Genomic DNA, 16,118 nt, shown 5'->3' on the forward strand with positions numbered 1-16,118 from the left:
TGAATTGTTCTCAGAAGTTGTTTTTGAACCTGAAACTGTGATACCTCTGTCCACAGAGCCTTACACCAAAGACATAGACGTTTTTCTCAAGAGAGACATTGAAACCGGCTTTGGCTTCCGTGTTCTGGGAGGAGAAGGTCCACAACAGCCAGTAAGTATATATGACAAATACATATGTTTGTTTTAACTATTTTGATTTATATTATGGAAAGATTACTTTATAAGGAAAGGGACATCCCAATTTATTTGATTTGAAGTGCCTTTTGTCATGGGGGTAGAAAATCAGGACCCAAAGGCAGTATGAAAGAGAGGAAGAAGGTATAAAAGTATAAAACAAAAAGCAAGCTTTATTAAATGAAAGCTGATACAAAAAATAAGGAACAAACTGGGAAGACTATGAGAACACTAGGACAGATGAGGAAATCCAGAATAATATGGAGACAGAAAACCAGGAAGTGCGACTGACCGAACAACACCAGGGAAAAATAGATGACCAACTGACAATGAAGATACTAGGGAAGATGGGCACATATACACACAGCACGAAGCACAAAGACACAACACAGCTGGGGAAGGCATGGTAAACTCAAGAGGTTGCATGTGAAAATAAATTGACAATCCAACAGGCGGGAAAACACAGAGACAGGAACTAAAACAAGACAAAAGTAAAACATATATTTAAAAAAAACAGGAAACAAAATAGCAGCAGGAACAGGACACCTTAGTATCAGACTATAATGACATAGTTCACCATTGGCTTTGGTAAACCCTTGAAATCAACTTATGTGCCTTTTCTGTGATGTAATACTTTCACACTAACACACACAGTAACAGTTGACAGTGTCAGTGTGGTACTGAAACATAGAATACTGAGAGTAACTATTTTTCTTGTGGAGGTTTTAGATGTGTAAATAACACGTTGTGTAGTCAAAGATTGCACTTGTTTGTCTCTACATTTTCACAACTTCTGCACCTTAATGATTAATAAATCATATTTTTCCTCAAAGGCCAGTTCTCCCTCATACTAACCCTCCATCAGAATGTGTTTCCCCAGGTGTACATCGGGGCCATTGTGCCCAACGGAGCAGCAGAGAAGGATGGTCGCCTGAGAGCGGGAGACGAGCTCATTGGCATCGATGGTGTGATGGTGAAAGGTCGTTCGCACAAGCAGGTGCTGGATCTGATGACCAACGCTGCCCGCAACGGTCAAGTTATGTTGACTATCCGCAGGAAGGTCATATACAGAGGTGGGTAACAAGTAGAACAACACCTGATACACTTAAAAACCTGACACTGTTATATTTAGATCATGATAAATGTGTTGCTCTTAACACCACGTTGGACATCCGGAAAAAAAATCCTCTGGCTCACTTTATATTTTGACAGTGACAGCATTGCTTAGTGGTTAAAATAAAGATGTGTGTTTTAAAAAAAGATAATTAATCAGAAGTTGTCTTCTAATAAATGGGTATAGCTGGTCCAAGATGAAGCTGTTTGAGCACTGGGCATGCTGTTTGTTTTATCTAAAGTAATATCACAGCTTTAATTTTAGATATTGTCTTTGGTAGTTATTGGCAACCAGCTTCAACATCCACACTCTGTAAATGACACCGCCGCACTTTCAAGACACCACTTTTATCTGCATATTTATTGTACATGAGCACACAATAAACTCCAGTCGGTTCTATAAAAACCCTCAGGAATGCAGGCAAATACAAAGTTGCACAAAACACAAATAACATCTGTATCCTTTTATTTCAGATGTGAACGATGAAGAGGCTCTGGAAATGGCTCCAGTGCTGGTGAACGGTTCTCCGAAACTACCTCACCTGCCAATGCCCTGCGATCTGGACCACGAGTCTTTTGACATCACACTCCACCGCAAAGAATCTGAGGGCTTTGGCTTCGTCATCCTCACCTCCAAGAGCAAACCGCCGCATGGAGGTGAGTGTTTAGATTCTCAAATCCTGCAACAATCATTTACAATATACGTTTTAGGCTTATATTTGGTGGAAATGTAGATGTCTAGATGTAAAAAAAAAAAAAAAAAAGCAGTTAAAAGGTTTTTTATCCCTCTGGAAATTGCTACTACTGCAAAATGGATGATCCCACAATATTTGTATCATCATATAATCCTTATATAGTCCAGTGGTATCAAAGACAATAGGAGAAAAACATATTGATGCCTGGTTTGCTGATGTCATTGCAAAATATAATGTATTTTTATTTGTAGCAGAGAAGGAGGATCTCTAGGATTTATATAAGCTGCTGTATATTTAATAGTAGTGCCTAACGCATAGAACAAACCATGATTCGCTCATCTTCCATAGGTGATACATACTGATGTAAAAAACGTGTACACCAAGTCAATTGGGACTTAAATGAATAATAGAACAAACTAAATGATCTTGATTGTCTTTACTTTAATATATAATTCAGATTAGATCTTGTTCCAGCTCACATAGACATTGCTATGCCATATTACATAAAGTAACCAGTTATTCACTTTATAGAGTGTATCCCACATCATACAGAATCATATATATAACCACATATATCTGCAGTAGGAAAAACAATTTTCTATGTGTTACCCTTAGCCCAGAAGCGAGTCAATTCTTGGTTGGAGTCAGGAATATTTAGCTTCCTCAAAAAGCCAAGTGTGAAGGACTTTGAAAATACCAAATATGTGACAATGAACAAAAAATAAACATATTCATGTCTGATAAAAACATTTCCACAACTAACACTCTCACTCATTGAACAATTCAAGACCTCAACCAGATTTAAACAAGCCTAAAGCAGTTTTGCTTTGACAATAAAAACTCCCATTATATTGATTTTCTAGACACATTTTCTTTGTTCACAATATCTGCTACATCTACGTGGTAATGTGTCATTTCTCTTCATATTTACCATTTCAGTCATTCCACACAAAATCGGGCGAATCATTGATGGCAGTCCCACGGATCGCTGCGGCCTGCTGCACGTCGGAGATCGTATCTCAGCGGTCAACGGGCGCTCCATCATCGAGCTCTCTCACAACGACATCGTGCTGCTCATCAAGGAGGCCGGCAACGTGGTCACCCTCACTGTGGTTCCTGAGGACGGTGGGTATCTCTGGGTGCACATGTCTGCAGGACTATGTTGGTATTGTCATCAATTTGGTTCAATTCAAATGTTTTTACTTTATTGTCAGCAACAGGGAAATTCGTTTTTGAAGGCATTTAATCAAAGCTATCAAACTAGTTAGAGAATATTAATAGTTTACTGTCAGTATTACAGATTTAGTTCTAATGGAGGTATTCAAACATTTATAAAAATAAACCCTATTCATCTGAAAATGTTAGATTAATGAAAAAGAAACCTTGGTCATTCAATCAAACATGTTAATGTAATACTAACACATTTAGTAAGACAGCTAAGTCTGATGATAATTCTTTTTTGGAATGCTGCATCTTCTTGTTGTTGACCATATTCGAAAGTATTGTTTCTTCATCTTAAAATTACAATTAAAAAAAGGTTATAGACATTTTTATTATATATTCTCTTTCACACCGATTTCTTTAACTTGAAAATGTTTTTTTTTAGAATACAAGGGCCCTCCATCTGGAGCGAGTTCAGCTAAGCAGAGTCCAGCTCTTCAGCACAGAACCCTGGGTCAAAGGTCAGCACTACAGGATGAACGGTAACAATCTCACTCAAAATAAAGGCATACAAGAAAAGGGAAATACAAAGCTTTCAGTCCCCGGGAGTAAAGGGCCTTTGAAACTTTCAAAACATCTCTTGCATATTGACCCAACCCTAAATAATTACGGTCAAACTAGAATAACCCCCTTGTGCATAGCTCTCCCAGGAATGAAGCTTGTCTTGTTTTTCGTCAGCTGTTTTTTTTTACTCCCACCATCTCTGCTTTAAAATTCACATTCATGTATTTCTCTCCACATTGTAATGGCCAACTCCTCTTTCCTCTCACTTTCTGCTCTAACCCCCACTTTTTTCCTGAGGATGTTATGCAAAAGAGCACAACAATAAACACAACAAGAACCCCCCATACGATTAAAAGTAAATCCCTTTATGTTTATGGTTATGGTTTTGGTAATATTAATACAATGATATAGCTAGCTGCCCTTATAAACCATAAAACACCCTCTGTATTTACACTCAACATGAAATAATATGTGGAAGAGGGAGGGGTGCCCTCAGAGCAAACAACTAGAGAATATTCCTCTAAAAAAGAAAACAGCTGAATAAACACAAACGTGTGGAATACAATATATTCAGTATTTGAAAAAACTGCCCTCTGCTACTTAAAGAGGCCCTATTATGCTTTTGGGGGTTTTCCCTTTCCTGTAGTGTGTTCTATACAGTAGGTTGTTTATTACATAGTGACAAGGCTCTGGTTTCAGACAGAGGGTGAAAAGAGGTGCTGCAACACAGGCAGTATGAGAAATATAAAGAGCATTAAAGCAAGTAAACATGTCACAGTAGAGGCACAAGATACAATGTGAACCTGAAAATCTGCATAATAGTGCCTCTTAAAAATCCAGCATTTAATACATTTTAGATTTGCATAATGGCTTTTTGTGTTTGTGGCCTTTAGCAAGATTTGTACAACATGTGTTACTGAAGAAATATCTGTTGTTTTTTTTTAGTTATAACCTGGACCTGGAAGAGAAAAGGGAGGCTGTCAACTGGTCTGACCACAAAACTCTTCCACTGAGTGAGCAGGGAACGATGTGTGTGACGGGACCCAATCAGGTAAGAGTATCTCTCCTATTTCTTCTACTATACGTTTTCTTTTCAAATATCTGAAGGTTGTAAATAATAGGCATGCAAGCTCGAACATTTATGAATGTTTATCTTTTTCTTACAATAAAACATAATGTTCCCAACACCTACTGTAAAGCTTTGACCTCCTTTTTGTTTCGACACATTGCCCAGATACATTACATTGACTTACATTGACTTCATGGATTCTGCATTCATTAGGTGTGAATGCTAGAAGCGTCTATGTTCTTCTAAAGGTTTTAATATTTTTTCCGCCAAGGACACTATTTCTCTTGCTTTTATCATTTATAACTTTCATACTTTCTATTCCTGTGTTCCCATTCAATGAATCTCACACTATTTTTTGTATTTTTGAGCCCTTATCTATTCATTCAGGCTACAAGGCCAGAACATCTTTCATATATTCTCTGTAAATGATATTGAATTGTGTCTTATACCCAGAATTGTAACTCTTGATACATAATGTTAGCTCCCAAAGTGTATGCTCACAATGTAGCGAGAAGAAGTGTCAGGGTTGCCCAGAAGTTGGCACTTTGACTCTCTTGGAGATAGATAGATAGATAGTTATAGATAGAGAGACACTATGCACATAACTCACGTTAGCGATATTTCATGCTTCATGCTATCTGCGCAAATATATAATATGAAAGCTGAGAGTCCACAGATTCTATTGGTAGAAGTTTCATCATTGTGTGATCAAAACTCACTGTTAACCCTGTGTTCTAGTATGATGAATAAAAAACATTGTACCTTGAAAATCAATGCATTCTAATAGCGGGTACATTTTACCCGTTGGCGGTTTTAGGTATACAGCGACCCCTGGCGGTTCTAGTGTTAAGGGGCACTATTAAACATTTGTATTTCTTTATATTGCCTTCTCTTGTTATAGTTTCAAATGACGTTACTTTCCGATCAATATAAACAAAGAATAAAGCCATTCAGAGAAGAGGGAATCATTAATGACATCTCAAATCAATAGAACATTCACTGAGACTGATGAGACATCACCGATCTGAAGGACCATTTGGCCTGAAAAGATACAAAAGAACAAAAAAAGGGCAATAATTAAACAAGAATGTTTTACAATGACGTTTTCCATCTAAAGAAACTGCACCCTGAACTTGTTTTATCACAGGAAGTATTCATTAAGCCCAGCAAGTATATGTGGTTTCATGGAAATGTTATGTGCATGAGTGTGTACATGTTATTGCATGTCTTTATCTGTCTGAGTGTATTGATGACTTGTGTTGTGTTTAATGGTGCAGGGTTGCCTGACAGTGGAGTTGGAGAGGGGTCCCAGGGGCTTTGGCTTTAGCCTGCGGGGGGGAACAGAGTACAACATGGGCCTGTACATCCTGAGACTGGCTGAGGACGGAGCCGCTCAGCTGGATGGAAGGATCCATGTGAGTGCTTCCTATATAATATAATAAATATATTTCCTTTATAATAATTCCTTATATCAACTCTGACCTATGAGGACTGGAATTGGTTCGTACTGCTGGAACAACCTGGAAAAATAAACATGCTTTACGATATCTATGAATGTTTTATTTCTTTATCTGGATATCATTTTTTCCAGTTAACCAATGACTCTACATATACTCAGTGTTGGATGGAAAAAACAACATATTGCTAATTACGCTATTCTTAGACTCTTCACAGTGGAGGGGCTGACAGCATACGGAGTCCCCTCAGGGATGAGCTACAAGAAAGGCCATGGGGTCATTATTTTCTCGCTCATTATCTCTGAGAGTTAATGAATCTGCTTGGAGTATTTCATTGAAATTCACATATCAGATTATGAGATATCTTGTGTGCATAGTTGCACAACGGGAAAGCACATAAAATGTTCTAACATTTAAATGTAAAGGTCAGACGGTCATAAAACTATTAAGATTCATTCTTTCTGGACAATGAATATTAATGTTAAGATGTCTTGCTGTGGGACAAAGTGTATGGCAGGCAGACTGAATGATCGACAGACAGGTATCACCATCCACAGAGACTTTATCAACAAGAAGCAAAAGAAACTGACTAAATCAAAGTTAATGCGTTCCTTGGGAGCTCATTTTGCTACATTTCATATTGTTATACAGTTTGCTAAGCTATTATACTGAGAATTACATTAAAAATGTTGCACATTTACTCGTTTATGAAGGAGAGCAGTAAAACAAATATTAGTTCTGTTGCAGTGTGCTGAATGCACCAGGGATTGTAAGTCGCTTTGGATAAAAGTGTCAGCTAAATGCAATGTAATGTAATGGATAAAACTAATGAATAGAGTTACAACAACTGCCAGTTACAGTGTTCAGGGTCTAATGTTGTGGTGCTTTCAGCTAAAATGTGTTTACACTTGTTTTCGCTTTCATTTAGCAAGTAATTCAAGATCTCCAAGCTGCACAATAAGAGAGAGAGTGGAGAGATGGTCTTAGGCCTCTATTTTAAGATTTGATTGGATTCTTTTCTTGCTTATTATAATAGATGTCTATCTTGTATTTTTTTCAAGCTAGTGTTTCCTTGAGTGTGTGTCTGTCTGTCTTTCTCACTGAGGCAACGTATGATCATATGGGTAATGTGATACCTCACGGGAAGTTATTCCACATTTTGTGTGTGTTTACCTACGAATGTCTAGAAACATGTCAATCTGCGCTCTGGTGGTTACAATAAGGGAAAACAAAAATGCTGGCTATGTTTAGGTTAAGAATGTGGCTTGCGGCTAAATCACACAAAAATAAATCTGATTACTGTTACATTTAAAAAACATTGGGATAACTAACAGGATTACAATGTCACAATGCATTTTAAAATACCGATCAATATATTACTGGTAGATGTAATGCCTAAAATGTTCTTTAGGTTTTCATTTAGACTACTTTCACTCTTTTTTTATTTTAAATATATTTTAATGCAGTAAGTGGACACCTGATTTATTGAACAAAGATACTGTGTTTGCTTTTAATTCATGTGTTAAACTTAAACAGCATTTGTAAACTGTTTTACTCTGTAGGCCTACCCTATAATTTAAGATGACACATTTTTTTCTCTTGCATTTATTTGTGTTGTATTTGATATTGAGGTCATCTGAAAGTAACAGAAAGTAATCAGGTAACATTTCATTTATTTTTTTAACTAGTAATTGTAACTGAATTAACTTTTATAGGAACCCTCCCAACCCTGAAGTCACAAATAAGTCATGTTAGGTTTAAATAAACTACAGAAGATGCGTCACTGAAGTACAGAAGTTACGTGAACAAGTGCCAGTGGTCTCCTGGACGAAAGGCTGAGTGTTTTTGGACCCATTCATCCACTTCAACCTACTTACTACTATTGTACTTCCTCGGTCATAAATACTACAATACATTCAAGATATATTTTCTGGGATATACACAGTGCATTAGTTTCTCATGGTGTATCTATGAACAGTGTATGAGAGAGCCTGATGTATGACGCTGTCCATTTCCAGGAAAGTTCACACTGTGAGGGACCCTGTACTTTTTTCTGTCTGAAAGAGGTTCGGCTAAATTAAAATCCCCCCATGGCCATGAAGTAATCCCTCTGTTATTGTCAGGATGAGAGGGGAGACGGTGCAGTGAGGGAACAGATGAGAAGCTGCTGGCTGAAATCCATCTCAGGCTTGCCAAGCTGTGATCTGTGCATAACTTTGCCTAGCCAAGGGTGGAGACAAATGTCAACACTGATTAGATCCTAACAGGATGACATGTTTACACTGTTTATCACGAGGTATTTTGTCTCCAATAATAGGCGATACCTCCGGGGTATTACAAGGCTGTGTGTGCAATTTAGATACTTAGATATGTAGCGTGTTTGTGAAGGCATACCTCTTCTGTTTGTTTGAGTGAAAGTGGGAATGTATGCACAGCGGAGTAAACTAGGTTTCGATCAGATTTGTTTCTGTTTGGTAATTGTCTGTTCTGTTTTTACTGACAGGTTGGAGATGAGATAGTGGAGATTAACGGGGAGCCGGCACGCGGCATCTCTCACACCCGGGCTATCGAGCTGATCCAGGCTGGAGGAAGCAAAGTGGTGCTGCTGCTGAGACCAGGGGCGGGCCTGGCCCAGGACGGCAGTAAGTACTACACACACCATTAAATCAATGATGGTTATAGCATACAGAACAGAGACCAATTAACTTTTAGTTTACAAGTCAATACAGACTGCTCTCGGGCCTAGAAAGCTGTTGCTAGTTTGTCTTTTTTGGCAGAGTGAAGGATAGTAGGGGAACTTTAGTACTTAGTTGACCTAATTACATTTACATATTTAATTTATATCTGGCATAAAATCCTTTATTTTCTCCAAGAGGTATTGTCGTTTTTTCTTTACAAACTCCTTAAAGGCATAGCTTGGGAAATACGTTTATTTACTTTTTACAGAGAGCTATAAAGGACCTTGATATCATTGTCCTGTCTGTCTGTCAAAGTTAAAGGGGCCATATTATGCTTTTTTGGGTTTTCCCTTTCCTGTAGTGTAATATATGTTTTTTTCCATGTAAATGCTCCAGAGGGAGTTTTTCTCCCACACAGTTAAGGCACAAAATACAAAAATGAAACAAAAAATGAGCATAATAGGGCCCCTTTAAGACGAGAGCAAGTTGCCTATTAGCATAAAAACTACCTTGCCTGGTTCCGTCCAAATGTAGAATGTTGCACGTTAGATTAACGCAATTAAAGTATGTTAACAACTAGATTGGATGTATCTACTACTGTAAATGTGTTTACGGGGAAGGACACAGTAGTTAAATACATGCTGAATACATAAATACTCCTAACGTTTAGCTAATGATAATGACTCCATCCTTTTGTTTGTTTCCCGAGCCTATTTTGGAACACTGCCCGTATCGACTTAAATGTACTTTCTTTATTGACTTTTTTATTTATGCATTGAATCTCTAACCATTTGATTTATTTTGGCTCTTCTTCTCTTGCCCCTGATGCAGGTAGTACAGCTTCTTCTACTCTGTGCTACTACACTGAGCATCAACACTAACATCTTCACTGCTTTTACTTGCTGCTTCTCTTTTACCTTGGTAATTCTTGTCTCTTTTCCTTCTGTTAACCTTTCTTGCTAAATTTCTTTTTTTGTGTGTGTATTCAAATTATTGTATGCCCTTAATGAGTCTTAATGTAAAATGTGTGCTTTTTTTCTCAGGTCAACATGATCAAAAAGTCATTTCACCTGTAAGCTCTCCCGGAGAGGTGTTTTTATCAGACACATCACCCCTCTCCTCTCCATATCCCACCGGGGCTTCCAACTTTGTTTCCCCTCCCTTCTCCAGCAATCTGAAACATTCGCACAGCTGGAGCAGCATCTCCCCCCAAGGCCACAAGCCCCGCAGCAGGGGTTTGGACTCAGTGAAGGAGAGTGGTGAGAGGTCAGAGAAAGAGGCAGACAGGCTCTCTCCCGCCTCCCCTGAGCATATGAACTTCTACAGAAGGACCAGGCCCCCTAAGGACCCCAGAGAGCTAAGCAGCCCAAAGAACACAGGGGAGACATTTCCTAAAGCCAAAGAGCAGCATCACGGTCCCAAAAAGACTGAGAGTCAGCCGAAGGAAGAAACGCTGACTAGGAAAAGGATGTCTCAGACAAAAACACGATCCACAAGCCCTAGAAAGTCTCCTCCAGCTGCACAGCAAGCGGCTTCAACAGTGCAGCGTGCGGAACATCCACAATGCGCCCAGAGAAGATTAAAAGGCTCCTCTAGCAGAGAGAGCTTGGATCATGAAAAGAAAAATGGCAAAGGGGGGACCATTGAGACCAGAAAATACTCACAAAGACGAGAGATGGAAGGGAGAGGAGAAAGGATCGAGCCTGGCCATGAGCAAGAAAGTTTCATAAGAAGAGTGGGGGGAGAGTTTCAGCACCGCAGGACATCTCATAAAGTCAGAGAAGGCGAGAAAGGTACATCTAAAGACTCAGGGCAGAGAGATGCTAATGGAAAATCCATGGAAGACAAGAATTCAAGTAAAGGAACCGTCAACAAAAGAGAATCACTGTTGCATTTTAAAGATTTGTGGAGTAGAAAAGGGTCCGTGGTTTCACCAAGAGAGGCAAAAGGAAGAGAAGACACATTCGCTTGCTCCAAAGAAGTCAGCAGTAGGGAAGACGTTGTGGCCTCTATAAACAGTTCTCCAGGGACCCCGCAGAGCCCAAAGGGACCCATTATCCCCGGCCCTTGGAAAGTGCCCAGCTCAGCCAGAATCCTCACCGAAGCAGAGGTCCTTCAAGACCCTTTGTGATAAATATTGAATCACCCAGACTTGAGAATATTTAACAGTACCCTCAGCAGGTTGTTTTTCTGAGTTCTTCCATAAAACAGGGCAACATGGTGCCACTTTTATTACCTGCTGGTCCATGTTCCAGATTTTCTCTTTGGACTCTGTGACATAACGTGTTGGCATGTAGCAACTCCCCCTCTGCCTTGTCCGCTGCTTCAGCATCTTTGATGTGAGACTTAAGCATGTGCGGCATGCTCGGGGCCTCACCAGACACGACATTTTGAAATGTGAATATGTGCCAATCCTGGGAGCCTCCTGTGGAACCATGACTACCCATTACAATGCAATGACCCATATGCAAAGAAAAGGAGATAGGCCCTAGCCTCTCGCCTGTAGTATACACCAAGTGTGACTGTCACCTCGGGTTTCATTTAGCTCTCGGCCTCATAGCGGGAATATTTTGACTGTCTTTTTCTTAAACGTTTGCTCAATTGCATGCAGTCGGTCCTTCTGTTTGTTTTACTGCACGTGTTCTGCACATCACTGAGGATGATTTTCTTGTTTATAGTTCTCATTTACCACGCCAGGCACATTTCGAATACAATCCAGCAAGCATACACTTTACCGGGGACTCAAGACTGTTCTACGATTGCAGACGTGACTCTCCTCCTTACGAACAGTATCATTAAAAAGACCATAAACTTGTGGTTTGAGATCTTGTTTACCATGTGTATGATAACCAACCAGTGTGTAATTTATTGAGATGATAGAATAATATGTGTATATGTAGCTGTAACCAAGCCATTCCACATTTTTGATATAGAATCCAGAGATTTGTCCCATGTTATTTGAGCTTTCACCATCCCTCCGATATATTTCAGTGCTAGGAATTACCATGGATCTCGTAGTTCATGAAATGTATAGGTAACGCGCAAACCGCTGTACCAAATGTTCGCAATCGCTCAAACGTGTCTCATTGTGAAATATTATATCTACATATATATTTGAATGTGTCATGTTTTGCAGATTCTAACTTAAATATATATTGAATTCCATTGCACTGCATCTGCCCTTGTAGCATATCAGAATGACCATGAGTTGTATCTCATTTGTGATGTTGACTTGCGACCAATGCCATTTTATTCTTATCGGTAATATGTTTATTATTTTATAAAGCTATTTCATTCTTTTTAAAGATTCTCTCTTTAAGGCCAACATGTCAATTTATATTATAATGTGCAAGAGTCATGTCCCTAATGGTTTAACCTTTGGTTTTTAATGTATGTATTTGTCAATCCTGCTGTATAATGATCTGACAGGGAAGCTTGAAGGAAAATGGAGCCTAGAGGGTAATGTGTTGGCTTACTGAGATGCTGCTGATGTAAAACTGGCATACAACGACCACAACTTCCTATGTTTTTGAATGGTTGTTGAGCTGAAGAGATAAACAATTGGTTCCAACATGGGGTCAATGAAAATGAGAAATAGTCGGATTACACTGTAAAGTCAGTCAGAGGAAAGGAAATATACTCTCAGCACAACTGCTTATAAGATAAAGACATATGAGGACGAGCTCAGGGAACACAGAAAAGTAGCAAACGTGTGATAAAGTCAATGTTGGTGAAATGGTGGTTACGGTTTGTGCGTGACTGTGATAAGAGCCTATGATTGTATAAGAGAGTTAGCTGTCAGGTTTAAAATGGCTTGAGGACACATATGAGCCAATCAGTGGTAAGTTTTGTGCAATAGTAATAGTGGTTGGTTGAAATCCAACTAAGGGTCAGGTACAGGCAGGTCACTGGTTAGTCAGATAATGCCCTTTTTATTGTATGTCTGTTGTTCTCCTATACCTGCTTTGATTTTCTTTATTTCATCTCTGTATCATACTGTGGCCTTGCATCGCTTCATTAGAAAAACAATCCTTGTGGTATCTTCTACATTCTGTAGGAACAGTAGATGTAAATGTTTGTACATTGTACAGCACCTTTATAAATACTTGCTGAGTGCTCTTTCAAGGGGGAAAAAAATAGAGGTATATTAAATCGCTCCATTATTTTTTTATGTATAAAAAAAAAAGAGAACATATTTAAAAAATAATTGAAAAGGATAGACTATGACCTTGACATGGTGTTCCGTTCATGCACTGAAAAATAAAGTTTTACTGAAAACACCTTCTGGACCTCTTGTACTGAAATTAATCAATTCATTATAAAACATTTGAAATTAAAACCATTTTATTCTATTTCTGTCATAATTGTACACACATTTAGATTAAATTGCTTCTTATGCACTTCCTACAACACCGCCTTTTATATGAAAAAGTGGCCAGAGCTCCTGTTTCTATGGCAGATTTCCAGTTGTCATGGTAGCCGACTGCTCTTCTCGACAGAGAAAGCTCCACTGCACGAAGATGCTTTTTCCATTACAAGAGAAAGCTAAGACTCATCATATGCCACGTATGCGTCGTGTCCATTAAATATCAGTATTTCAAAAGCACACTGGAATAATAGGGCCCTATTTGAAATGAGAAGAGCAAAGAAGGCAGAACACATGAATGAAAGACACATACTGAATTAGAAACAACTGGTGTAAGGTTTCAATTGTATTTCTCTCATAGTGCCTCTGCTGCAGCACCTCTTTTTGCGATGTAAGTGCAGACCATTTACATGCACACAAACCTATGTAACACACTACAGGAAATAGAAAACCAAAAAAAACGTAAAGGGCCTCTTTCATTTAAAAGTAGTTAATCAAAGACTCTACATAATGAGCTTGCTAAGGTTAGCTCATAATTTGATTAATTTAAATTAAGACTGACTCATTTACTTTGAAACTATAAACCTTAACATCAAAGATAGATTTATGATAGGTATGATAGATTTTTTACCTTTTTACCTTAAAGTTTAACATATCTTCTGCAGTGTATTCCATCTAATTCATGCTGCAATTGCACGTCTCCGCCTCAGGCATCTACAGCAGTAATTTGTTTGAACATTTTCGTCAATATAGAAAAAACACTTGATCCGTGAATAACTGCCAAGAACCCTGCCATCAAGTCCTTGACTTTGACCCTGGTGTGAACGAAAGCCACTGAATCATTCAGAACTCTATACAGCCGTAGTAGAGTAGCCTTAATGGCTGTAGACGGAATGGTCTGAATTGCATGTGTTGTTAATTGACTTAAATTGCTTTAAAATGCCTGGAACTGTGCAGAACTGGATTTCTATTCATACTATTGCATAGAGGATGTGGTCAATTGTCTGCAAAGAACCAAAAAGAAAACATAGACATTTGATTCTAAGTTTTTTCAGATGTGCACCCTAGGAAGAATATCTAAACATTACGTTTCACTAACCCTAATGTGTTAATGTGTGAAAAAATGACCTTCTGCTGCATAATGTCGAACAAATATGAGATGTATTTGTGTTTTATGCAACCTTTATCTAAAATGGGTAAGTATTTGTTGATATAGATTTAGTATCAATTAAAGGTGGGAATAGGCACACATTCATATTTGCTTTCATCCTGAACAACCCGCACTTTTTCACCTGTTTTTTTGTTTAATAAACAACAAACTAGATTTTTAGTATGTTTCAAGCAGTACGTAGTAGTATTACTAATGTCTATGGCTAAAGATAGCCTTGTACAAAATTCTGGTTGCATAGAAAAGGTTGTTTTGCTACACCATGATTATCCCACTGCTACTTTCATTAGTCAGTGCCTTCCCTCTAACACACCACTAGATGTCACCAACTTACAGTGAAGTGTTGAGTGTACATGGTGAGAGGAGGAACACTTCAATTTAAATGTGAATACAATATATTGACTCAGTTTATCATTTTCCTTGCAGTTAGATTTTTTCTAAGAAGATGTTTTCTAAAGAGAGTTTTGCATATTGTAACAAATATATCGTAAGAATATGCAGCATTTGAGCTCTTTCTTGTGAAAAATGACATTTATTGCAGCAGGAAACAAGTACTTAAACGTCACAGCTATGTTGTTGTTCATGAAGATTTGTGAGAGGTGAATAATATGGGAAAGAAGTATTTATTTCCCAAAAAGTAAGGTAGCCCTTATTTTTGTAACATCTGTTATATCATAGAGAAGTATATGAAGAAAATAGAAGTATTAGTGGAGCAAAAACTTAAGTTACTGATACTTATTACATCAAATTAAGTCTGAAATGGATGACATGGCAGGTGAATTATGCAGCATTTGACAGATGTCCAGGTTTGGGTGGGAACCTCATTATCAGATGTGAAGAGAAGCAGATGCATTCTTCTGGGTTGGTTGTTAAGAAGGGAGGTGTCATCCGTTATCTACTAATGCTAGTTTTTTTGAGCACCTTAAAAGGAAGTGAGGTGCCCCACACAGTTTGAAAAGGCCATATTGTTTTTGTTTTGCAGCATTGTGCTGGCAATACCCATCCCAACCAACCAGAGACCACAAGCTTCTTTATTATCGTGTTTTTCAGTGATGTAATCTCATAATCAAAGATATCCTGGTGTTTAATCTGGCTCACTGAAGAGAACAGATGCAGGCTGCTTAACTTCATTAGCTCTTTGCTGCCAGGTTTCTTTGTAATGTCTGTGTTTCTTAGGCAACTCTGGGTGGAGTAAGAAGAGGGCCCCTATCAACAAACGTATGTGGTTGGAAATGGGTGGTGGAGTGAACTCCTTGGAATTCAACCCAGAGTGTGAGTGTGTGTGAGGCAATGAGGCGATGAGGCACAGCCGCGTTGTTGAGGGGAAATTGTGGAATGTAACCATGGCAAACACTGAAAGCTAGAAAAGTGACTCTGTATCTACTGTATGAACTACTGCAGAAAGCAACCACAATCTTCACATTCATTGTTTTTTATTGTGTATTTGTTTGATTATTATTATTGCCAATACAATTTAAAGCACTGTTATTGTTATTATTATTTACCAAGGCCATATATATTCAGATTTATTTTATTATGATATTTGTCATCATGTTCTTGTAATAGTTGTCTTCAGAGGTGGGAAGTAACTAAGTACGTATACTCAAGTACTGTAATTAAGTACACTTTTGAGATACTTGTACTTTACTTGAGTATTTCCATTTTTTGCTACA

General features: G+C 38.3%; 1 protein-coding gene across 1 annotated transcript in view; it reads left to right on the forward strand.

Annotated features, from left to right (window-relative positions):
* LOC117489604 (membrane-associated guanylate kinase, WW and PDZ domain-containing protein 3) overlaps positions 1-13,192 on the forward strand; it is a 151,609-nt gene extending 138,417 nt beyond the window's left edge. The window contains exons 13-21 of the mRNA XM_034139057.1: positions 57-151; positions 1,040-1,247; positions 1,762-1,944; positions 2,922-3,107; positions 3,589-3,685; positions 4,653-4,758; positions 6,054-6,191; positions 8,737-8,875; positions 9,955-13,192. Coding sequence (XP_033994948.1) covers positions 57-151; positions 1,040-1,247; positions 1,762-1,944; positions 2,922-3,107; positions 3,589-3,685; positions 4,653-4,758; positions 6,054-6,191; positions 8,737-8,875; positions 9,955-11,042 — 2,240 coding nt within the window. The 3' untranslated portion in view covers positions 11,043-13,192. The remainder of the gene's footprint in view (positions 1-56; positions 152-1,039; positions 1,248-1,761; positions 1,945-2,921; positions 3,108-3,588; positions 3,686-4,652; positions 4,759-6,053; positions 6,192-8,736; positions 8,876-9,954) is intronic.
* Positions 13,193-16,118: the final 2,926 nt, after the last annotated feature.

The sequence above is a fragment of the Trematomus bernacchii genome, unplaced genomic scaffold (genome assembly GCF_902827165.1).
Source record: "Trematomus bernacchii unplaced genomic scaffold, fTreBer1.1, whole genome shotgun sequence".
NCBI lineage: Eukaryota > Metazoa > Chordata > Actinopteri > Perciformes > Nototheniidae > Trematomus > Trematomus bernacchii.